The sequence below is a fragment of the Anguilla rostrata genome, chromosome 14 (assembly GCF_018555375.3).
Source record: "Anguilla rostrata isolate EN2019 chromosome 14, ASM1855537v3, whole genome shotgun sequence".
Lineage (NCBI taxonomy): Eukaryota > Metazoa > Chordata > Actinopteri > Anguilliformes > Anguillidae > Anguilla > Anguilla rostrata.
In genome coordinates this window covers 3,195,770-3,220,060 of record NC_057946.1, presented here as the reverse complement: position 1 = coordinate 3,220,060, position 24,291 = coordinate 3,195,770, and the positions used below count along the sequence as shown (strand labels likewise).

The following is a 24,291-nucleotide window of genomic DNA, read 5'->3' as shown; positions in this document are numbered from 1 at the left end:
AGGTAAATGGGATGAGGCTGGGGCTGGGGGCGGGGGGCGGGGGGGGGGGGGGGGGGGGGGCGAGCAGGTAAATGGATGAGGCTGGGGGCTGTGGGGGGGCGGGGGGGGGGGGAGGGGGGGGGCGAGCAGGTAAATGGGATGAGGCTGGGGGCTGTGGGCGGGGGCAGGGGGGGGGCGAGCAGGTAAATGGGATGAGGCTGGGGCTGGGGGGGGGGCAGCGGTAAATGGGATGAGGCTGGGGCTGGGGGCGGGGGGGGGGCGAGCAGGTAAATGGGATGAGGCTGGGGGCTGGGGGCAGGGGGGGGGGAGCAGGTAAATGGGATGAGGTGGGGCTGGGGGCAGGGGGGGGGGGGAGCAGGTAATGGGATGAGGCTGGGGGCTGGGGGCAGGGGGGGGGGCGAGCAGGTAAATGGGATGAGGCTGGGGGCTGGGGGCAGGGGGGGGGCGAGCAGGTAAATGGGATGAGGCTGGGGGCTGGGGGCTGGGGGGCTGGGGGGGTGGGGCTGGGGGGAGATGGCGAGCAGGTAAATGGGGTGAGGCTGGGGGTGGGGGCTGGGGGGGGGCTGGGGGGGGTGGGGCTGGGGGAGATGGCGAGCAGGTAAATGGGGTGGGGCTGATTTAATGAGGCAGCGCAGCGGGTGAGCCAAGGCGTTCCTCTCGCACATTCATCAAACCCGCGGCCTTAGTTACCGCCGCTGCTCTCGCCGCGCTCCGGGATCTTGTCGCGGGACTGCCCCCAAATTCATCAAACGGGAACGTGTGGGGGGACGGTAACTAACGAGCGCTTCAGGGGTGGTGGGGGGGGGGGGGCTTTGGCGGGTTGTGTGCGGGCGCGAGAACGGCATGGCGATATTTTCGCGTGTTTGGTGGGGGGGGGGGGGTGGATCCAAATTTACCGCTGCCATTTCACCCCCTTCACTCGCCCATGTTCCCTGTGAGGGACTTGCCAGGGGAACCCCTGGTTTGGAAGCGGGAGCGAACCAATCGGACGGGATCGTGTAGGGGGGTGGGTTGGGCTTGGACAGACGAGTCACATCACAGTATTTTAGACCCTCGGTAATGTTGTCATCACAACACGTCTCGGTCCACCAGCGTGTGCAGCAACATGACCAGCCCGGCCTGATGGAGAGGGTCTGACATCACTGATCAGTTTAGCCGGGGGGGGAGGGGGGGAGGGAGAGAGAGATGTGATTTCCACTCAGGAGTCACAACACCACCTGAATTTGACCTGCCTGACCTGAGCATTTATTGATATTATAAACAGTATGCCCCTAAAACCGTGCTGAGCGTGGACTGGAACCGGTGTGCTGAGCATTGATGATGCGGTGTGACCCCGCACGCTTGCGAGATGAATCATATTTATGTGCGTTTGGGTCCAGACCATCCTGAATGAGAATGAGCTGATCAGTGAGCTCTTGGGCCCCGACTGTGGTGGCAACGGCTCCATGGCTGAGTCCCGCCACAAGTGGAATCAGTGATTTTGTCCTTTTCACCTCCACCCTATTCAGTAGTTCTGTGGTCTGCTGTACACTCATTCTCAGCAACGTGCGTTGGGCGGTGCAATAGACGGTGTGTCCAGAACAGTTGAAAATGTATCGATTCCTAATTTTTTAAGTCTAAATTTCTGCTCTCCTTCTCTTTCTCCAGTTCCTTCGACAGCCGATTCGAGTACCAGCAGCGGTCTCTGGGTCCCATCCAGCAGTCCACCATCCTGCTGGTGGACCCCGCCAAGGGCACCGTCCTGAAGGCGTCCGGCCGGAACATGTGAGCCCCCCCGCGCCCCCCCCCCTCACCCCCACCCCCCCTCCCCCTGGCCTTCAGACTCCTCACCTCAGCGCTCCAGCCCCAGACTCGAATCCCCCCCCCCCCCCGCCCCCCGGCCTTCAGACACCTCACCTTAGCGCTCCGCCCCAGACTCGAACCCCCCCCCCCCCCCTCACCCCCCGGCCTTCAGACTCCTCACCTTAGCGCTCCAGCCCCAGACTCGAACCCCCCCCCCCCCCCCCCCCCTCACCCCCGGCCTTCAGACTCCTCCCTCAGCGCTCCAGCCCCAGACTCGAACCCCACCCCCCCCCCGCCCCCCCCTCACCCCCCGGCCTTCAGACTCCTCACCTTAGCGCTCCAGCCCCAGACTCGAACCCCCCCCCCCGCGCCCCCCCTCACCCCCGGCCTTCAGACTCCTCACCTCAGCGCTCCAGCCCAGACTGAACCCCCCCCTACCCGGCCTCAGATCTCATCTAGCGCTCAGCCCCAGATCTTCCACCCCCCCGCCCCGGCCTTCAGACTCCTCACCTCAGCGCTCCAGCGGAGCGGCTAACGACCGCTTAGCGCCGTTTCATTTCCCCGTAGCGCTGCTTCATCTGTTACCTGCAACAATTTTAGGAACATTTCCTCCTCTGTGTGTGTGTGTGTGTGTGTGTGTCAGGTTCTACTTGCCGCATGGAATAACCACAGACAAGGACAACAACTACTGGGTGACGGACGTGGCTCTCCACCAGGTAAACAAACTCTTCCTTCTGGCTTCCAATCGAGGGTGTGTGGGAGAAACAGCAGAAAGATGGCTCGTTTACGCTAACTGCCTGCAGACGGATTCTGCATTTGCTTTTTGCATGAACCAAGCTGTGTGCGTCACCTTGGAAACGTCTGTTTGACAGCTGATTTTCCCACTCTTTTTTTAAAAAAGGTGTTTAAATTGGGCAGTGACGGGAGTGACAAGCCGCAGGTGGTCCTGGGACGACCTTTCGAACCAGGAAGTGACACGAGCCACTTCTGCCAGCCCACCGACGTGGCGGTAGACCCGCTGACGGGGAACGTCTACGTGTCCGACGGCTACTGCAACGCCCGCATCCTTAAATTTTCGCCCGAGGGGAAGTACCTGGCGCACTGGGGAGCAGGTACTGAAGCACCTCTTTCAGGCACTATTTTATACCCTTAAGACCACACAGTACTACAGGAGAGCCAGTGACTATTTTATACCCTTAAGACCACACAGTACTACAGGAGAGCCAGTGACTATTTTACACCCTTAAGACCACACAGTACTACAGGAGAGCCAGTCACTATTTTACACCCTTAAGACCACACAGTACTACAGGAGAGCCAGTGACTATTTTATACCCTTAAGACCACACAGTACTACAGGAGAGGCAGTCACTGTTTGACACCCTACAAGCCACACACAGTACTACAGGAGGACCCAGTGACTATTTTGCACCCTACCCTTATCTGCTTATATAATCAAATATGTTCTATTGCTGTTGTAGCAGAATGCGGCAAGGTCACGAAATACATGCCTCAGCGACATTTCAACCGGCTCCTGTGAGATGTGAAGCTTTTTTTTGGGTTGGATTTAGAGACAGTCGGGTAAACGCAGGCCTTGGCCCTGTCGAGTTTCAGAGGACGGCATCGCCACACCCGCCCTCGCTCTCTGGAGACGGGGAAAAATTCACTCTCACGCACGCAATAATGTAATAACGCTGCTTCCTGGAGTACAAACGGGCCGTAGACAGGGCTGCTCTGTGCCTACCAGGAGGGCCACCGCTGCTCCTGATAAGGACGCGGGCTGTTCTCTACGCCTCCATCTTAAGCCCGATGCTCTGCGCGCGCTCCAGATAACCCGCCTCTGGAGCTCGGCTCTGCGCGGGAGGCAGGCCGGCGTGGGCTGCCCGCGATCGGGATGGCGAGGGGAAATGATTTCACCCGTTCTGCTTCGAAAGCGCGGCTGCGGGCGGAATCGATCTTTCTGAACGTGAAATTGAAAGCGTGTGGATGCAGGATTAAATTCAGAAAATTTTGGCACTGGGGTTTTTTTTTTGTCATTTTGCTTCAGGTTATTTATTTATTTATTTATTTTCTATAATCCCTACTTTGACATCAAAGGGTATGTTAGAGTCGAGGTGTGCGGATTTCACTTAATTCTGATCCGACTGACACAGATTAGGAATGTGTGGTGACCCACATCCTTCGCGGAATGTAATGTCTTCCATACAAAAACATTTTCTCACTCTGCGAGTAGAATTATGGATTCCTTCGAAGCGACCAGAAGACTGTAAAATCGGCATCACAGTTTGGACGGCGCACATTGTGTGATGCACTTTGGGTGGCAGTGTAGTATAATGAGTAAGGAGTTGGTCTAGTAACCTAAAGGTTGCAGGTTCGATTCCCGAGTGGGATACTGCCGTTGTACCCTTGAGCAAGGTACTTAACCTGCGTTGCTTCAGTATTTATCCAGCTGTATAAATGGATTCAGTGTAAATTCTGTGTATAATGTTGTGTAAGTCGCTCTGGATAAGAGCGTCTGCTCAGTGCCTGTGATGTAATGTAATGGAATGGAATGATGTCACATCCTGTTTTTGTGTGTTTTTTCCCCCTCAGGGTCGGCGGACCGGCGGAAGCGGGTCCAGTTCCGGATCCCGCACAGCCTGGCGTTCCTGCCGGACCGGCGGGAGGTGTGCGTGGCCGACCGGGAGAACGGGCGGATCCAGTGCTTCCTGGCCGACACCGGCGAGTTCGTCAAGGAGATAAAGAAGGCCGAGTTCGGCGACGAGGTGTTCGCCGTCTCCTACGCCCCCGACCACGGTGCGTCCCGGGCGTGCGTCTAGCCCACCGACCGCTCTGCCGCCATTTTATAGGCTGAAGAGAAGGCAGGCGTTACTGCCGTGCCCCGTCCTATTGGCCATAGCTAACCGATTAACCCAGGATGACTAAGTCGAGCATAGCAGCGGTTATTGACTGTTTTTTAAGGCCTTGGTTCTGAACTGCAGGCGAATCTCTTATTTTTACTGGCTACCGGCTAACCTTTGATGCGATATCATTAATTAATAAACGCAATCAAAGATGGCTGGGCACCTTCAAATGAACGTTCGGATGAATCTTTGCTTCGGAAAAAAAAGAGAAAATGAAAAATTACTGGCTTCCGTGTAAAGTGGGTCATGCAGATCCATCGTGCTGCTGAAACCAAAGCAGACCCGACTTCAAACGCGTCCCCCTGAAATTTCATTAGGGGGTGTCAGCGGGGGCCGGCCTCTGGCTGCGGATGTTCTGTTCTGTAGTACCGCGCCAGAGAAACCCCCAGCGCCGGCTCCTGCAGTGCAGAGGCAGAGGATGGGAGCGTGGCTGTGCGGCAGTGCTGGGCTGTCCGGTGAGCCTGCCGGTTCGGTGGGTCCTCCTTGTGCCTCGTGTCGCTCATGTGCTTGTGTGCTTTCAGGCGGTCTGATATACGCGGTGAACGGAGCGCCCCCTTATGGCCAGTCGGCTCCGAGAGGGTTCGTCATTAATTATTCAACCAAGGAGCTCCTCGACTCCTTCAGCCCCGACACGCAGGTGGGTCTGTCTCCACGGTTTCCTTTAGCGCACTGGGCTAGCGTAGCGGGAACAGGCTGGTCTGTTTTCCTTATAGCGCTGCAGTTAGCGTAGCGTGAACAGGCTGGTCTGTTTTCCTTATAGCGCTACAGTTAGCGTAGCGGGAACAGGCTGGTCTGTTTTCCTTATAGCACTACAGTTAGCGTAGCGGGAACAGGCTGGTCTGTTTTCCTTATAGCTCTACAGTTAGCGTAGCGGGAACAGGCTGGTCTGTTTTCCTTATAGCGCTACAGTTAGCGTAGCAGGAACAGGCTGGTCTGTTTTCCTTATAGCGCTACAGTTAGCGTAGCGGGAACAGGCTGGTCTGTTTTCCTTATAGCGCTGCAGTTAGCGTAGCGGGAACAGGCTGGTCTGTTTTCCTTATAGCGCTACAGTTAGCGTAGCGGGAACAGGCTGGTCTGTTTTCCTTATAGCGCTACAGTTAGCGTAGCGGGAACAGGCTGGTCTGTTTTCCTTATAGCGCTACAGTTAGCGTAGCGGGAACAGGCTGGTCTGTTTTCCTTATAGCGCTACAGTTAGCGTAGCGGGAACAGGCTGGTCTGTTTTCCTTATAGCGCTACAGTTAGCGTAGCGGGAACAGGCTGGTCTGTTTTCCTTATAGCGCTACAGTTAGCGTAGCGGAACAGGCTCGTCTGTTTTCCTTATAGCGCTACAGCTAGCGTAGCGGGAACAGGCTGGTCTGTTTTCCTTATAGCGCTACAGTTAGCGTAGCGGAACAGGCTGGTCTGTTTTCCTTATAGCGCTACAGTTAGCGTAGCGGGAACAGGCTGGTCTGTTTTCCTTATAGCGCTACAGTTAGCGTAGCGGGAACAGGCTGGTCTGTTTTCCTTATAGCGCTACAGTTAGCGTAGCGGGAACAGGCTCGTCTGTTTTCCTTATAGCGCTACAGTTAGCGTAGCGGGAACAGGCTGGTCTGTTTTCCTTATAGCGCTGTGCTAGCGTAGCGGGAACAGGCTGGTCTGTTTTCCTTATAGCGCTACAGTTAGCGTAGCGGGAACAGCCTGTTCTGTTTTCCTTATAGCGCTACAGTTGGCATAGCGGGAACAGGCTGGTCTGTTTACCTGCTAAATGGACGCCCCACTGATTGTACATCGCCATGTTAATTCTCCGCACACCCATCCCATCCCAAATTTAAACGTCCTTTCGCTCTTCCCCTCTTTGCTCAGGAGTTCAAAATGCCGCACGACATCGTCGTCACCGGAGACGGGAGCGTGTTTGTCGGGGACGCAGCCACGGACGCCGTTATAAAGTTTGTGTCTGATGAGAGTGAGTAAAGCTTCAGATTCTCACATGATATTGCATCCGGATCTTTTTCCATGTACCTCGATTGGGCTGAGGTGCCGCCAGAGGATGATTCGCTCTTTGGTAATCAGTATTATAAACGGTGAATAATGAAATGATTTTCAGCGTGTAAACAGGAAATGGGGCCATTTCCTCTGACCCATCCTTTCTCCAATAAAATCATTTTTTCTCATATTTTGGAGACGTACGACTACTGACAATGGAATATGGAAATATAGCTTCACGCAGTTGGGTAAAATTGTGATGTGTTGATTGGCACCAAGAGTAAGCAATAGCTAGAAAATCGGCCACGTTAGCTGATCAGGGCTCGACTGGTTAGGTCTGTCTGGAAACCCAGCCTGATTCAGTTCTATTATGGGCCAGAATGTCTCATCACTTCAACAACAAAAAAAAATCCCTGTTTTTCTCTTTTATGTGCTTTGTGTATGAGTTGGATGTTGGATTTTTCCACATTGAAAATGTTCCTATTTTCACAATGTGTTTTTTCTTTTTGCTTTGTGTGTGTTAGTAATTTAGTCATTTTCACTTGGGACTTTGCTCAGGTCCTCTTCCGTTCTCTGCTGGATCAGCCTGTGGTTTGAGACTGGAGTAGATTGAGCCTTGTAGCACAAGGTTTAATAGAGCTGTTATCCTTCTGTAGGAGGGTCAGTGAATATCCAGCATCCAGTTTCTCAATACCGGGGAGGATGTGATTCCTGGCTTCCTTCTGAAAGTAGTTTTTGTTGTTGTTGTTATTGAACGAGCCACAGGTCTGTGGATTAAGAATTGTCTGGCTGATGGAGCGTTTAGAATAACGCTATCAACAATGACGCCGTTCTGTCAGGAAACTGCCATTCTGTGGAAGGTTTCGCGAGGCAGGGCGTATGATGCTGTTTAGCAGGGCTACCTGACTGTCAGCCTGGGGCGGCCAACTGCAGTCCACCGTGAGCGCCGTTTGATCACGATAAACGAGGAGAAATAAAAACTCTGAGAAATTCATTGTGTCCTCAAACGGTCATCCTGTTTCTCCCTTTGTTGTTTTGATCCTCTTGGCCCGGAGGTGTCCGCTTTCTGACAGGTTTGGTGCACCCCAGTCTGTGCTTTCTACACTTTCTTTGTTTTGGGTTTGGCTGCGTTTAAAATCTTTAAAACACTACTGGAGCTGTACGTGAGTTTTGACGCTCGCTAGATAAAGTGTTCGGTGTTAAATTCATATTGTTCAAGCCCTCTCTGTGACTTCTGCTAGTGACAGAATACCAAGTAATGTGCATATTTTCAGGAAGAATCTACTTCGTATGCACAGGAGCGATAAATACTATCCCGTTTACACATTGTTTTGTAAATTATTAGCCTCTAAGCAGCATAAAAAATAAAATAAAATGGTCACCAGGAAATATTTTAAGACCTGTCCTGTACAAGTATAGTGACATTTTTAGATTCACCTAGTATAGGCAACTGGCTGGGCTTATTGCCCAGTATTAATGTTTTACCACATTCTATTGCGCCCCCTCTGATTGGTGATTGCGGGAATGGCATTTCCTGTTTACTTCACTCAAACGCACTGACTGGTGGAGTGGAGTGGAGTGGAGCGGAGCGCTGTGCGGTTTTACGAGCGTAAAAAAAACGAGGGGGGGGGGAAAAACACAATGATCGGGCGTCCTGCCCGCGTCCCATCATGCACTCTCACGCTGCTCTGAAGTGGCGGGCTGTTGTGCGGTGAGAGCGGCTGCCTGGCGCCCTTCAGAAGCGCGTTTGTGGACCCCGCGCAGTTGAACCGCGTCAGGGTTTTAATGCACTTGACAGTGTTGTCATTTAAAAAAATATATATATCATCATTTTACTTTTCGGCCTATGAAACATGCAGAATCGACAGATTCCCCTTTCCACTGACTTTAAATAATCTCTTTAATAGTGGAGAAGGTCGTAAAATAATCCCTTTAACAGTGGAGATGGTCCTAAAATAATCCCTTTAACGGTGGAGAAGGTCCTAAAATAATCCCTTTGGCAGTGGAGAAGGTCCTAAAATAATCTCTTTAATAGTGCAGAAGGTCCTAAAGTAATCCCTTTAATAGTGGAGAAGGTCCTAAAATAATCTCTTTAATAGTGCAGAAGGTCCTAAAATAATCCCTTTAACAGTGGAGAAGGTCCTAAAGTAATCCCTTTAACAGTGGAGAAGGTCCTAAAATAATCCCTTTAACAGTGGAGAAGGTCCTAAAATAATCTCTTTAATAGTGCAGAAGGTCCTAAAATAATCCCTTTAACAGTGGAGAAGGTCCTAAAATAATCTCTTTAATAGTGGAGAAGGTCCTAAAATAATTCCTTTGGCAGTGGAGAAGGTCCTAAAATAATCCCTTTAACAGTGGAGAAGGTCCTAAAATAATCTCTTTAATAGTGCAGAAGGTCCTAAAATAATTCCTTTGGCAGTGAAGAAGGTCCTAAAATAATCATTTTAACAGTGAAGAAGGTACTAAAATAATCCCTTTAACAGTGGAGAAGGTTCTAAAATAATCCCTTTAACAATGAAGAAGGGCCTAAAATAATCATTTTAACTGTGAAGAAGGTCCTAAAATAATCATTTTAACAGTGGAGAAGGTCCTAAAATAATCCCTTTAACAGTGGAGAAGGTCCTAAAATAATCCCTTTAACAGTGGAGAAGGTCCTAAAATAATCCCTTTAACAGTGGAGAAGGTCCTAAAACAATACTCCCTTAGCACACCTTTCTTGTCAGTGTTTTATGGTTAGAGGTGTGAAGGAGTGGACAGGTTTGTGTGCAACTATGTGCTTGCACTTGTTAACTGCTTAATTAGCGCCTTTTATGTGTGAATGCAAGCCAGAATGCTTAAAAAAATAAAAAATAAACAATATAAAATGAAAATAAAATAAACAAGGACACCCCAGACATGAAAGAGCCAGTGTGGTTTCTCCATTGCCTAAATTGCCTTAGCCTCCAAAATCTACAAACAGACCTGATCAGCTGAGGTCTCCTGGGAGTTCAGCTGCATGAATTTCAATTAGGCTGCAATTTAGCCCTGTAATTTAGGAGTTTAATTCAGGAGTTCAGAAGCTCCCTTGATATGAGACTTGGGAGCTGCTGAGGTCAGGTGCGCGGGAGAAATCAGACGGAGAGGTGGTGGGTGAAGATGAGCAGGGACGTGCTCTTTAAAGGGCTTGCACGGACTCATTCACAGTGCGCTCACGTCGTCATTCGGGTCCTTGTTGCCGTGGACGCGTGTGGGCAGCCAGTTGAAATCCGCCATGTCGTTGTTGCCTAGTACAAAAGCTCTTGACGCGTCTCATAAGCACTAATTGAGTTGACAAAACTTTCTAACGTTGCTTCATTAACTGCCAATGCTACCTTGGCAGTGTAATTTCAGTTTTGCAATTTCACTTTTTTAATTGCGTGAGCTGACCCTCAGACTGATTTGGCAGTAAACAATTTGGTGCTGTAAGACTGCCGTCATTTGGCCCTTAATAACGTGATTAGATAATAAATGCACTGCTTTTTATTCACTAAAGCACATAATATGAATCAGACTTTAAAACCTTTTATTTAATGCTCCCCCCCCCCGCCCCCCGCCAATTTGTAATACCCAGTTAGATTTATTAGCGTTCACTGTTGTAACCACAGATTTGGGAGAGTGCAGACAAAGCAAGGGTTCCACACCAGACTGTGGGGCCGATCCATGTGCTAGGAGAGTGCCTTAACAGGAAGAGCCATCCAGCAGCCAGCCTTGGCATCCTTCTCTTTGCACAGGCTAGAACTCACAGCCTGGCGTCCTTCTGTTTGCACAGGCTAAAGCTCACAGCCTGGCATCCTTCTGTTTGCACAGGCTAAAACTCACAGCCTGGCATCCTTCTGTTTGCACAGGCTAAAGCACACAGCCTGGCATCCTTCTGTTTGCACAGGCTAAAGCTCACAGCCTGGCATCCTTCTGTTTGCACAGGATAAAGCTCACAGCCTGGCATCATTCTGTTTGCACAGGCTAAAGCTCACAGCCTGGCATCATTCTGTTTGCACAGGCTAAAGCTCACAGCCTGGCATCCTTCTGTTTGCACAGGATAAAGCTCACAGCCTGGCATCATTCTGTTTGCACAGGCTAAAGCTCACAGCCTGGCATCCTTCTGTTTGCACAGGCTAAAACTCACAGCCTGGCATCCTTCTGTTTGCACAGGCTAAAACTCACAGCCTGGCATCCTTCTGTTTGCACAGGCTAAAACTCACAGCCTGGCATCATTCTGTTTGCACAGGCTAAAGTGCACAGTCTGGCATCCTTCTGTTTGCACAGGCTAAAGTGCACAGTCTGGCATCCTTCTGTTTGCACAGGCTAAAGTGCACAGTCTAGCATCCTTCTGTTTGCACAGGCTAACAACTCACAGCCTGGCATCCTTCTGTTTGCACAGGCTAAAGTGCACAGCCTGGCATGCTTCTGTTTGCACAGGCTGAAGAGCAGGATTCTTTCCCCAGCCTAAGCATTTCCTTACAGTCTCACCTTCAGCATTAAGCCTTAGGCCCAAAGTTTTCACTTGTTCCGGAAATAATTGATTGCATTATTATTTTTATTGCTAAATGATTTCTGGAGAATTCCTTTTTTGTTTTCAAAGCTCAATTTTTTAAATGGGAGTTGAGGGCATGCCCGTTTTCAGGGTTTAATTGGTATATGATAAGTGTGTTTTTGTCCCATTACTTAACCTGTGTATAACAGATTGAAAATGGTTGAAAATTTGGTAATGGTTTCCTTGAATACCTTGGTGCTGATTTGATTATCTTCCTTTTTCAGAAGCTGAACATCGTTCTGTTAAAAAAGGTGGAATTGAAGTTCAAGAAATTGAAGGTATTTTATGCGCAATCCATTACTATAATAGAATTATTTAATGGACAACAGATATAAACTGAATGTGCTTTTAGTCTAGACTAGAGCCTCCTCTGTTCCAAGCATGCTGGAGATGAAGCTAAATATTTAGCATGCGCTTAATGCATGTATCCCTGCATCCATGCATCCATGCATGTTTTACATCTTTCCAAATAACTCTGTAAATGTTAGAAATGACAGGCATGTGGGAGACTGAGTACAGTGTGCCATTTCCCCACCTCTGTGTCGTTCTCTCTGTAGTAAGGGTTAGGGTTCAGTTAGGGTACAGTGTGTTTTGTGTTTAACTTCTAATATCTGCAATGAGTCAGTCGCCAGTTTTTTGTCCTCTTGTGAAGCACTGTGTTTCATAGACTCTGAAATTGGCAGAACAGTGTTTGCAATTAATGCAACAACAAAAAAAATGCAAGCATTAACCTCATCATTGAGCATTAAGTGTGCTGCAGTTGCAGAGCTGAATTTAGGCTTGGCTCTTTCTGCTGTTCTCTGTGCCATTAAAACCACTGCCTTACATTAAGACCAAACTGTAGCACAGAAGCCTCGGCAGAAATGAGTGGGTGGGAGGGGGGGCGGGGGGGTAGGATTGGTGTGTGTTAGTTCTCCCTCTTTCCCCTGCACCGCGGCGTGATGTCACGGCCTGTCGAGCAGCTGACATTTCCGCAGCTCCGCGTCCCTCCGTCATGTTTTGTCACCTTTAACGCTCCGCGTCTGTGCGGAAGGAAGGATTTGTACAGCAGTAAGCTGTTTCTCCCGGACGTCGGAGCGGGAGAAACGCCCTTGGAAAAGACTGATGAGCTCAAAGAGATGTGCGGGTGTGTGTTTTAGTCTCGGGGGAAATAAGGCGCTGGAGTAGCTCTGCAGCACAGGAGGAGGAGGATAGAGACGGTCACGGGCTGAGTCGCTGCTTATTCTGCCGTTCCTGGCTCCGGCCTTGCCTTCTTGATTTCCTGCCATTTAAAGCTTGATCAACTGCGCTTTAGTGTGATTCACTCTCTTATTTACCGCGCGCCTCCCTGCTCATCCATCCTGCTCGTGAGTAGTGTGATTAAGCTCTGACTACTGCTGCGGGGAGCTGATGTGTTTATCAAAGTTACTGGTTCTGTTGTAACCCTTTAAGGAGTGAGGTCACAGATGTGCGATTAGAATGTTCTTAGCTGAACATTCTAATGCTGATGTCACAATCGCTGCTGGTGACTGAACGCAGCGGAGTTCTAGAACACCGGCTTAGAATTCTGGAGGGAAAACAATTTCCAGAGAACCTGCTCTTCAAGGGGTTAATTATGAAAGTGCACAGCCAAAATAAACGGTCCCATATCGACGGGTGTGGATTAATGAAATGAATTGCGGAGACGACCCTTCGCCTGGTGTTCCCCAGAACGTGTTGGTTTCTGTATCAGAAAAGCCGTTTGACATTTCATGAGTGGAAGAGGCCGTCGGAAGAACGAAGCTGAAGACAGACGTTTGTTAAAGTGACACGGCCAGGATCATCTGCAGGGCATAATTCAGCGTGAAGGGTACGAACAGCCAGAAATGCTGCCGCCCTGGACGTCCTAAGATATGTTTCTAAAGCTGCCTCTTACACACATGGTGGTAAATCTGTTTCTCTGTGCTGGTACTAGAGCAAATGTGTCCAACAAATTTGTACGGTCAGGCCAACCCCCACCCCCCCCCAGCCCCCACCCATATGTGATTCTGGCAAAAGATGAGAAGAAGATTCCATCTCGTTTCATTCAGTAAATTCGGGAAATGAAGTGAGATCCAGTTAGTTCACTGAAAAATCCTCAAAGGGCAGCGGGGCCTCTTTCCAATTCATGAACTACTAAGCGCCTGAATTGAGAGAGCTGAAGTGGAACGGCCCCCATCTTGTTTTGCCTGCGTGTTTCTTTACTTGAATTTTAAAACCTGTCTGTCAGGGAGGGAAGTTGTTTGTCCGCTAATTTCCGTGACCCTCTTGCAGAGACGGAGACGTTTGTCCAGACGCAGCTGAAGCCACTCCTGAAAGGGGCCATCCAGAACGCCCCAGGCCCCGCCCCCGCCGCCGCCGCTGCCCCCGCCGCCCCCGCCGCCCCCCACCTCCAGCACCAGGTGGCGGCCCCCCACAAGACCCCCCCGCCCACCCCCCTGAAGGAGGAGGGGACCGCCAAGGCCAAGCCCGAGGGCGGGGCGAGGCGGGACGCGGAGGGCGTGTCCCCCGCCCTGGTCACCACCCTGCTCCTCATCCCATTGGTGGTGGTCATCGCCATCGGCGTCTTCATTCGCTGGCGCAAGACCAGGATGTACGGAGGTACGACACCGCGGGGCGCCTTGGGGGGTGGGGGGGGGGGGCGGAGTCTCACCTGTCCGGCTTATCACCTGACGGTACTTTGGTCCTCACCTGGCTGTGACACTTCACGGTTTTGTTTTTTAAACTGGGTGTTTTTATGATGTTTTCTTTTGTTTAAAATTCAGATTTTTTTCCCCCTGCGTTTAAACTGCTCCCGTTGTTTCCCCTTTTTTACGCAGACGACTGTGAGGTGAAACTGGAGCCCGGCTCTTCCGGTGGAATTTTGGGGAAACTGAGAGGTGAGCGACGTTCCCCTCGGTTTGGAGCCGGTCTGGAAGCGAGGGCAGAGGGTTCTGAGCAGGGCAGGATTCGGTTTTTTCCTCCTGGTCTGGAGCGTATTGACGCTGCTCCGTTGTCCTGGTGACGCCCGGCTGGGCTGTCACGCTGTTCTGGATGATCTGAAGTTGGAACAATCAATACGGGGAATGAATGACAGAGCATCTCGACATTGCACCGCTGAGTGAGTCTATTTATACCAGGGATGGGCATGCGGGCGATCCCTCAGCGCCTGAGTAACCGAGGGAATTTTAATAGAGCGCTCAAGAAGTTGTTTGAGTTTTATAAATGCTGCGTGTAGAGACAACACTATCAGTATGGGGAGGGGAGGGGAGGGGAGGGGAGAGGGGCGGATGTGTCTGTTCATCTTGAGCTGCTGCCGAATAAATAAATGTGTCCGCCATTGTGTCGACGCATTAAGAGGGAAAGGGACAGAGGTGGCTGGAGTCGCACCGGAAGGCGGCGACGTAGCTCAGGAGGTAAGACCGATTGTCTGGCAGTCGGAGGGTTGCCGGTTCAAACCCCGCCCTGGGCGTGTCAAAGTATCCTTGAGCAAGACCACCTAATCCCTAACTGCTCTGGCGAATGAGAGGCATCAATTGTAAAGCGCTTTGGATAAAAGCGCTATATAAATGCAGTCCATTTACCAGGTGGACATTTTCAGTGCAGGCGTTTGAGAGATTTTCGTGGGGAAGCGCTGTGACAGTTTCCCCCTGTGATGATCCAAATTGTTATTGTGAGATTTTCGATAACTTTAAGGACAAGTCTTGCAGAATCTGAACAGGCTACCTTACAATAGCACTTCTGAGGCTATGAAAGTCACTTATCTGCAGAACATTTAAATCACATTCCTGATAGGGGGGAGAAGCTCTGTCAGCCAGAGATTATATGTACACAGTGCGCAGAAGTCTTCAGGCCGCAATGATGAATTAAAACTGAAGTCGTGTAGCTGAGCAGTGAAGATAAATCATTGCTGAGCTGAAGTTTTGTGCTGTACCGCACAGTGAATCATAATCAGGTTTATGTTCCTCTGCATTCATAACTCCATGGGTTTGGGCCAGATCCGCTGCAGCACTGGCGGAAATGCTCTGGTCAGGCGGTCTGTGACTCGCCGATAATCGCCTTGTTGGTGCGAGACAGTAATTGCATGCCCGTCAGACTGTTAGCTTAGCCATTAGCGCGCGGAGAATTCCCCCAGCAGCACACTGCTCTGGCTCAGAGACTCAGGCCCTCATTAGCTGGAGTCAGGTGTGCTGCCGGTGGAGTTTAACAGGCCTGTGGAATGGAGGGCTTACCTGGAGGAGAGCTTTGGGAAGCAGGCCTGTGGAATGGAGGGCTTACCTGGAGGAGAGCTTTGGGAAGCAGGCCTGTGGAATGGAGGGCTTACCTGGAGGAGAGCTTTGGGAAGCAGGCCTGTGGAATGGAGGGCTTACCTGGAGGAGAGCTTTGGGAAGCAGGCCTGTGGAATGGAGGGCTTACCTGGAGGAGAGCTTTGGGAGGCAGGCCTGTAGAATGGAGGGCTTACCTGGAGGAGAGCTTTGGGAGGCAGGCCTGTGGAATGGAGGGCTTACCTGGAGGAGAGCTTTGGGAAGCAGGCCTGTGGAATGGAGGGCTTACCTGGAGGAGAGCTTTGGGAAGCAGGCCTGTGGAATGGAGGGCTTACCTGGAGGAGAGCTTTGGGAAGCAGGCCTGTGGAATGGAGGGCTTACCTGGAGGAGAGCTTTGGGAGGCAGGCTTGTGCCCTTCTGCTCCTATCACAACATTTCAATAACATTAAAAAGCACAAGAAATTATTCTTACTTTTTATTATATTAATGTTTATTTGTATTTATTCTAATGTTATTCCAAACAAATAAGCATTTATTGCCCAGATAAATAGCTTTTTAAACATTGTTTTTTGGGTGGCCCGAGGCTTTTTCACGGTGCAGTTTATAGTGCCGTCAGGTCCTTTTAATTTTTAACATGGCTTAAGTGGAATCTTTAGCTAGAGCTAGCAAGCTACACAAAGGCATTACGCAATAGGCCACAAAGAGTCTGCCATTGTTCGGGAAACAATTATGAGCTGTAGCCCGATTTACAATGTGCCCTGTCCACATCCGAGAATGACTATTTACACACAATAAACACTCGATTCAATTGGCGGTGACATAACATAACATAATTACGGGAGCAGGCCATTCAGCCCAACAATGCTCGCCGTTGTCCCTGCCACTGAAGGGCGCCCAGCGCCCACCGCGTACCCGCGAATTAGATAAAGAGTTCGAGACGCGGTTTTGAACAGAGGCCACGTCGCGTTTCCGCCGCTCGGCCGAACTCCGGCTAAACGGCGCCCTGGAAATCGAGCGGATTCGCTCGGGCCCCCGTTGCCTGTATCCATGACGACGGCAGCGGCGTTGAGAAACGCCGCCGCTTCAGGGTCCCGGCTCGTGTGTTGGCCGTAAAAACCGCAGAGCGCCGGAGCTGCGGCGTAGAAATAAACCGCACACCCGCTTCACTGGCACCCGCTTTCAACTGATTTTTAATTATTTATTTTTAAAAACAGCGAATTGAAGCGGTGAAGCGGACCTCGTTTTAAGTGCTGGAGCTCTCGTACCCGAGCCTTCTGAGCCCATGGCCAAGCGCATATAAAAACGTACGCTTTCTGTCACCCTTTCCTTTTTCAAAATGTGTCCGGACATATTTTCTGACGTGTAAATATGTTTCACATGATGTCAAAACAACTGCATAACACCAAAGTGTGTTATATGCAATAAGCGATCATTTGGCCCGATTCTTGAAATCTCTTTATGACTGCTTTTGAGCGCAGCATTTTGAAAATACGCAGCGTTATTTTTGTCAAGTGCGTACGGTAATTTAAAGCAGCAGTCGGTCCCAGCCCATCGTTCCAGAGACCAGTGTTCAGTGGCCACCCCCCTCCCGTCAAGACTATGAACGTTTTTCCGAGAGCAGACGCAGTGGACGAATTTTGAGTGAGGAGATTTGGCCTGAGGGAGTTTGGCGGGAGGGAGCTCCAGCCGCCAAACTCGCAGGGGGCACATCATGTGTCAGACGGAGCAGGACTGGATCCCGCTGTTCGTCCCCCCCGTCCCGTCCTGTCCCGTCCCGTCAGGCTCCTGTCAGGGTCAGTGAGTCACAGGCCTCTCCGGCTCACACGGACTGCCGCAAGCTGTGTCCCGACAGGCCAACATGACGTGCCCCCCCCCCCCCCCGTCTGCACTCTTAATCTGCCCCCCAACCCCCCCGCCTGTCACCTTTCATAAGAGGGAACGCACGCGGGACGGACGCACGCGGGACAGGCCGCTCACCGCCTGTGGCTGTCAGGGTCAGGCAGCCCGACCCCTCGGTTTCAGTGGGCCTGTTTACCTCGCTGCACTGACGGTCTGCCCCTGGCTGCGTGGGCCGCTGGGTCAGTACAGCTGGGCCGCTGGGTCAGTACAGTTGGGCTGCTGGGTCAGCACAGTTGGGCTGCTGGGTCAGTAAAATTACACTGGTCTGCTCCTGGCTGCGTGGGCTGCTGGGTCAGTATAGTTGAGCTGCTGGGTCAGTACAGTTGGGCTGCTGGGTCAGTATAGTTGAGCTGCTGGGTCAGTACAGTTGGGCTGCTGGGTCAATAAAATTACACTGGTCTGCTACTGGCTGCGTGGGCTGCTGGGTCAGTACAGTTGGGCTGCTGGGTCAGTAGAATCACACTGGTCCACTCTCAGGCCAGGATATTGGCCTTGCAGGACTGCGCACCCGGGACCCAGTTTGCCCCGGGAACTTTTCTGCTTTGTCCAGTCATCTCTGAGGGACCCTTTAGGCGGCGCACAGTTACTGTTCTGCAGGCAGGCCCCCTGATGCTCACCCTACACCAGCGCTGCGCTGGCTCTCTAAATCAGTCGGCCCTCGGGTTTGTCCCGCAGTGTTCTGTTTACAAGCGTCACGCAGCACTGCAGTCCACCCCGGGGTCTACTGCAGTCTGCAGGCTGGGCCTGAAACAGCACGACTCCAGTAGGGCTACTTTCAGTTTGAGATGAAGCTGATTGTCTGATCTGTGTGTGTGTGTGTGTGTGTGTGTGTGTGTGTGCATGCTGCAGTCTGCTGTTAAATGCAATTATATGCTTACAAACTCTTAAAATGTCACGGCAGGTATACAGGTTAGTTAGAACAAAATTTACATTTTTGACAGCTGGTGCTGTAGGTATGGGTATCATGAAATTCTATAGGCTGTAGGTACGGGTTTTAAATGTTCTCATGGTTTGTAGCATTTAGATTTAGTGTTCAACTGTTTTTGTGCATCACTGAGAGAGACAGTTTGAGCCAATTAATTCCATGGCATTAAGCCTAAAAATCTTGTTTGTCAATGGCTAAACAGGATTGCTTTGATTTATTTTCATATCTTTTCTATGATTCAGTCTGTCAGTCATCTCTGCAGTTAAATAAATATGTATCACTAAATAATCTGTAAGTACATCAATATTGTTACATTACATTGCAGTCTTGTAGCAGATGTTTTTTTTTAGATGACTAACAGCAGTGGAATCAGACCTGATTAGTCGATTCGGTTTCACTCTAATCTGCAGACATTCCTCAGCATCTGGTGCAGTGAAGGAATTTCAGACAGTTCACATTGGAATGCAAATCTGGGAACCAGTCACTGCCCTGGAGGGTACACACACACACACACACACACACACACACACACACATACTCGCACCCGCGTGTTTAAGCCCCTTTTAATGGGCTTCAACATGCATGCACATGGACGCACGTACACACACTGACACGCACACTGAACACACGTACTACACACACACATGCTCATGCACACTCAACACCCGCATATACGCACATGCACACACTTAAACATATACGCACACACTCACACACACACATGCTCGCACACCAACACACACACACACACATACGCACAGAGAACACGTAGTACACACACACATACTCCCGCATGGACATGCACGCTCAACACCCGCGTATACACACTTGCACACACTTAAACATGCACACACACGGAACACGTGTGCTACACACACACACACATGCTGACGTCTGTGCGCACATGCATGAACACACACTGGAGCCTGTAAAGAATGCTCTTCATATTTCTTCACATTTTTTGCTTGACTGAGTTTCAGCAAGTGATGCAAAAAAAAAAGCATTTTTCTCCGGAACGAAAACATCCCCTGACTTTATTATTTAATAAATATGAAGCACAAAAATATGAACCCTTTCCCCCCCCCTCTCTCACCTGTGCACAGGTAAGGCCGGCGGCGGGCTGAACCTGGGGAACTTCTTCGCGAGCCACAAAGGCTACAGCCGGAAAGGGTTCGACCGGCTGAGCACCGAGGGCAGCGACCAGGAGAAGGACGACGAGGAGGCCACCGACTCGGAAAACGAGGAGTACTCCGCGCCTCCTCCTCCTCCTCCCGTCCCCTCCTCCTCCTCCTAGTTCCCCCGGGAGGAGCGGTCCCGTCGGGGAGGGGGGTGGGGAGGCCAGCGCCTCCTCCCCTGCTCGAGTGTTCAGGATGTTCTTTAATCGTGTATGTCATTGTTTGTATTGGCTGCCAACTTTATTTGCCAATATTATTTATTTGTGCAAAAATTTTTCTCGAGAAGAAATATACGACTGCCACTTTATTTATACAAATTAACGGGGACCAGATGTAAAAAATAAATAAATAAATACATAAAAATCAAAGACAACACTAGTAGTAGGTCAAAGGCTTAAGCTGTAGGTTCTGATTTCAGGAGAAGAGAGATGGAGGAGAGATGATGGAGAGATGGGGGCAGGTGGGGAGGACCCTTTATTTTTGTTACGATTTAAGCAGTTTAACTTCTTCCAATAACGTATCAGCCAAACAGCATTTTTGGGTTCTCCGGGTTATTGGTCCAGTACTTTGGTTGACGTTTTATATCTGTACATTTGTGCCTTTTTAATTATGTATTGAGCCTTCTGCAGCACCTGCTAACACACGGATGTGCCACATTATGAAAAGAGCTGCTAACGTCAACTGTAACTTCATTTCAATTATATCGCATTCATCGAAAGGAAAAGAGAACTTATTATTATTATTATTATTATTATTATGTATCTAAGACTATTTACTAAATTTTTCAAATGGATGTGAGATGTATCTGATATTTAATTGTGACATACTGAGGTTTTATGGCCAGAATACTATTTTCTGTAACAATGTTATTTGTGTAATAAAGTGTCTGCAAAGCATAGCGATTTTCTGGGCCTTTCTGCGAGATGTGAGATTGTGTGAATTTAAAATGAGGTTCTGCCAGCCGCTGTGTCAGGGAAAATAAAAAATAAAAAATCTGCGCGCATCAATCTTTTTAAGAAATGGAAGTGCTGTTACAATAAACCAATAACCCTTCTCCATATCCAACATCCATATTCGTTAAAACCTGTTTAAAAATTTTTTTTTTTTTAAATGCAGTATCGACTGTGCAAACAGTTCGGTGGCCGTTACTCAGACAGTAAACTGAGGGAAAGACCTTGTAAAGGGGAATTCACGATGGTCCGTAAAAACCAGCGACTCGTGCTGATGTCTTGGCAGCCCCCGCCATGCTAATTCCCACGACCCCCCCCCCCCCCCCCGTGACTGCAAGACAGTCAGCGGCTATATGAGCCGTTGCCATGGTATTTCAATTGAGACCCATGCAAACTGGTTGAAATGGCCTAGCGGTCTAGCTCAAAGCCAAATGCGTATATCACAGAGTGCCTAGACCAGGGCGTGCACAGCTTAAGGTGGATCATGTTTCAGGCCCACGCCCTCTGTTTAGTTAACTGGTGCTGGTTTTTCGTCTGGCGTTTAACTGTGTGCAGAGGAGCAGAACTGAGGACCCGTCACTGAATCTGTCCCTTATTCTGTATATTCCAGGAATATAAACCAAACATCCTGTCACCACTCAGTCAGGTTTCCACCTTACAGTAATTAATTTAATCACATATTTACCCCTGATTAATCAACTGTGAACAGTTGATTCACAAAGAAAAGATACTGAGAGCAGGTCATGCTGATAACTGCACAACAGCTGCAAATGCTATCTGCGCCTTATCAACGACTGATTCGCTGAAGTATTCATGCAAATCAAGCAACCACACAACCACATCCAAATGGTGGCACGCTGTATACAATAAACACGTGTTATGAGCTATATTGTGTGCTCAAAAATGGGGAAATGATTCATTTATACTTGTACAAAGTGCCCCCCCCCCCCAAAATATACATGGGTGTCAAAATGATTGGCATCCCTGTTTTCAGTAATTTGTGCACCCTCCTTTTGCCAAATAAAATGACTGAGTTTTATGTGATTTATGTTGGCATATTTGGGGGGTTTTGATCATTTCTCTGTACAGAATCTTCTAAGCCCTTTCAGTCTGAGTCTAGGGCCTGGCCTCTTCAATTCTCAAACCACTGGGTTCTGATCGATTCATGTGTGGAAACTGAGATGGCCATGGCAAGACAGAAATCGTGTGGTCAGTTGACCATTTCTCGGTGGATTTTGAGGTATGCCTGGGATCATCGCCTCGTGGTAAGATCATTTTGCCGCCATGTTTGCGCTCCCTGGGGGGGGCGGTACCAGGTTTTGGCCAAAATGCCCTGATCGTTTTGTGTTCATGATTCCATCGACTTTACCTGCAGGCATACCTCCAGAATCAACCTCAAAAACGATCAACTGACACCAAAATTCACTGTTTTTGCAATGGCTGTTTCAGTCTCCAGACTTGAACAAATAGGATATTTGTGGTTTGGATTGAAGCGAGCGGTCCAAAGGATCTGAATGCCCCCCCCCCCCCCACCCACAATGTTAACCATCTCATAGAACACTACTGAACTGTACTTGGTGGTGTCATTACACTTTTTTTGCACATGCAATATAGGTCATTTCCTGTTGATTTCTTGTTCCTGATGATTTTATACAGCCTTTTTTGTTGTTGTCAAAATGACAAATAAAAAAATCATTACCATAGCAATGATTTCGGGGGATTGTAGTTGGCAGTGCAGTTAACAGAACAGAACAGTTCTCTTGAGTGCAATTATGTATTATTTTTACTGAGAAATGGTTCTGGGTGTCAAGTTATCTCCATATGCACAGATAAAGTAAAAGGAGGGTTTTTATTCACACCTGTTTTTGAGGTGGAGCAAGCGCTGATTCAGTAACACCACTTGGAAACCTTCCTGTCGTTTAACCAGTGATTAATATCAATTTAGTGCACGAACTGATGCAGGAATACTAATGATTAGCAAAGGGAACCGCTGAACCGCAGGCACGATCAACTGAATGACCAGCATTGGGACCTCTTCAATATTCCTTTTAACAACATGCTATCTCAATTCATAGAACTGAACACCTTCGAATTATTTTCATTTTGAAGCAACATGGTTATGTGGAGTCGCCCGAAAAATTGCGCGATGAATGCCTACCGAAAATATCACAGAAGACAAATTACAGGGGACAGCTTCACATTATCTTTGGCATCAAAGCGATGCCTGTAATAACATAATTTACGGAAGATCGTGCCGTGCATGACAGGCGTGCAGGAAAACCTGTCTTCTCGAGGCGACAGTGGCGCCCAGGGCAGAAACGCGGTTACACAGAGCATGGCTTTTAAACGGAACGTGTCGCATTACCACCATGAACGTCAGTTTGCCTCTAAAAAAAACCCATTAAAATAAATGCGTCAGATAATGAATCAACGGTCACCTTAAGCAAAAAGGCATTTTATAATTTAATCAATTATTCGAATTGCTCACCATTAGCTAGCTAGCTTAGCTTAATGGCTCTTGCCGCCTTTTATTAGCTTGACATCCTGAGGTTAAGATATGAAAGAATAGGATGTTTCAACCCCTTAAATTATTATAACTACAAAAGTATAGAGCTAAGGTTTTAGGGGGTAATGAAGCGTTATATAAGCCCCATACTGACATGCAGAGATGTGTGCATGAAGTCAGGGTGGTCTAGCTTTCATGGTTTGGGTTATGGATAAGATTTTTCATGTTATTAATTACGTGTAATTAAGTAATTTGCATAATAAACACTCATGTGATGCATTTCTCATTGCTACTACATGTAATTCATGTGGAGGGATTTTAAATTATTTTGGCTACGCAGGGTGTTGTTATCGTCATAGCTGACTCAAAATGCTGCGTTCAATTAAGATAAAAGTGTTAATCAACCGAGTTGATGACCTGCATCTTCTCTGGTGAAACCTGGATTTGAAGTGAATGAAGATTTTGTAATTACATCGGCATATATTTAAAAACTAACTCAGCGTGCATGAAAAGTAGTAGCTCGGGCCACTGCTACTGACTGAAATTATTCACAGTGAAAAATCGTACACACATGAATGTTCTCATCTGTTGGAAGTGCACCAATATTGTTATCATAAATGCCTCTTGTCGCCCCACGGAACCTAGGCCGTTCCGACGGACCAGCAACCCTAATCTACGGCGACGCAGGCAGCGAGGGATTTAGCCAGCCAAGGATGACGTTGTTTCCTCGTGGCCCAGCCACGCTCGACGGCGGATTTGGTGCTTGAAGTTCACCTGTCTTGCTGCAAATAAAGTGTCTTCCCCTGATTAATCCCTGAGTGAGCCCAAGCTATCGCAGTGTGAAAAAAGCGCGCTTCGAAGGCGAGTTTGGGGTTTTCAGCGCTCTCTAAAATAGCCAGCAGACTGAGCAGAGTAGCAACATTGGCGTCTCAGCACGCGCATGATTCAACATTAATAATAGGAGAAAAAGAGACTTATAACGCATAAACGCCGCTATTTAAAATATCCAGAGCCGTTGAAGGCTATAATACTTGCCAATCCACAACTCGAGCCTGAGTAACAGCAAAATGGTGAGACTTTTGATCTATTCACGTTTATATATAAAGTTTGAGCGACATCCAGTGGCAGTGTAGGGTAACCGATGAATTGCGTTTCACGGTCATCTTTGTGAAATGTAAACGAGCTTGTAAACATGAATTAAAATGTTATTCTAACATGGATGCTTTTCTTTGCAGATTCTCTGTTCGACCGAATACGTACAAACTTACCTCTCCTCACAAAAACATTTACAGTATGCTTAAAGCCAAGCAATTTAACAGTGTTCAGACTCCATTTTAAATAGACAACAATGGGAACTAAAATTCTGGTGTGTAGCCTATTTATATCTATTGCAACAGGA

At 49.0% G+C, this 24,291-nt stretch overlaps 1 protein-coding gene across 3 annotated transcripts in view; it reads left to right on the top strand.

Moving 5' to 3' along the window:
* pam (peptidylglycine alpha-amidating monooxygenase) overlaps window positions 1–20,332 on the top strand; it is an 82,588-nt gene extending 62,256 nt beyond the window's left edge. For all 3 annotated transcript variants that reach the window (XM_064309452.1, XM_064309453.1, XM_064309455.1), the window contains 10 exons: window positions 1,648–1,764; window positions 2,426–2,498; window positions 2,684–2,894; window positions 4,375–4,578; window positions 5,207–5,322; window positions 6,528–6,627; window positions 11,421–11,474; window positions 13,468–13,794; window positions 14,013–14,072; window positions 19,365–20,332. In XM_064309452.1, the coding sequence (XP_064165522.1) occupies window positions 1,648–1,764; window positions 2,426–2,498; window positions 2,684–2,894; window positions 4,375–4,578; window positions 5,207–5,322; window positions 6,528–6,627; window positions 11,421–11,474; window positions 13,468–13,794; window positions 14,013–14,072; window positions 19,365–19,555 (1,453 nt within the window). In that variant the 3' untranslated portion in view covers window positions 19,556–20,332. The remainder of the gene's footprint in view (window positions 1–1,647; window positions 1,765–2,425; window positions 2,499–2,683; window positions 2,895–4,374; window positions 4,579–5,206; window positions 5,323–6,527; window positions 6,628–11,420; window positions 11,475–13,467; window positions 13,795–14,012; window positions 14,073–19,364) is intronic.
* The last annotated feature ends 3,959 nt before the right edge of the window (window positions 20,333–24,291 follow it).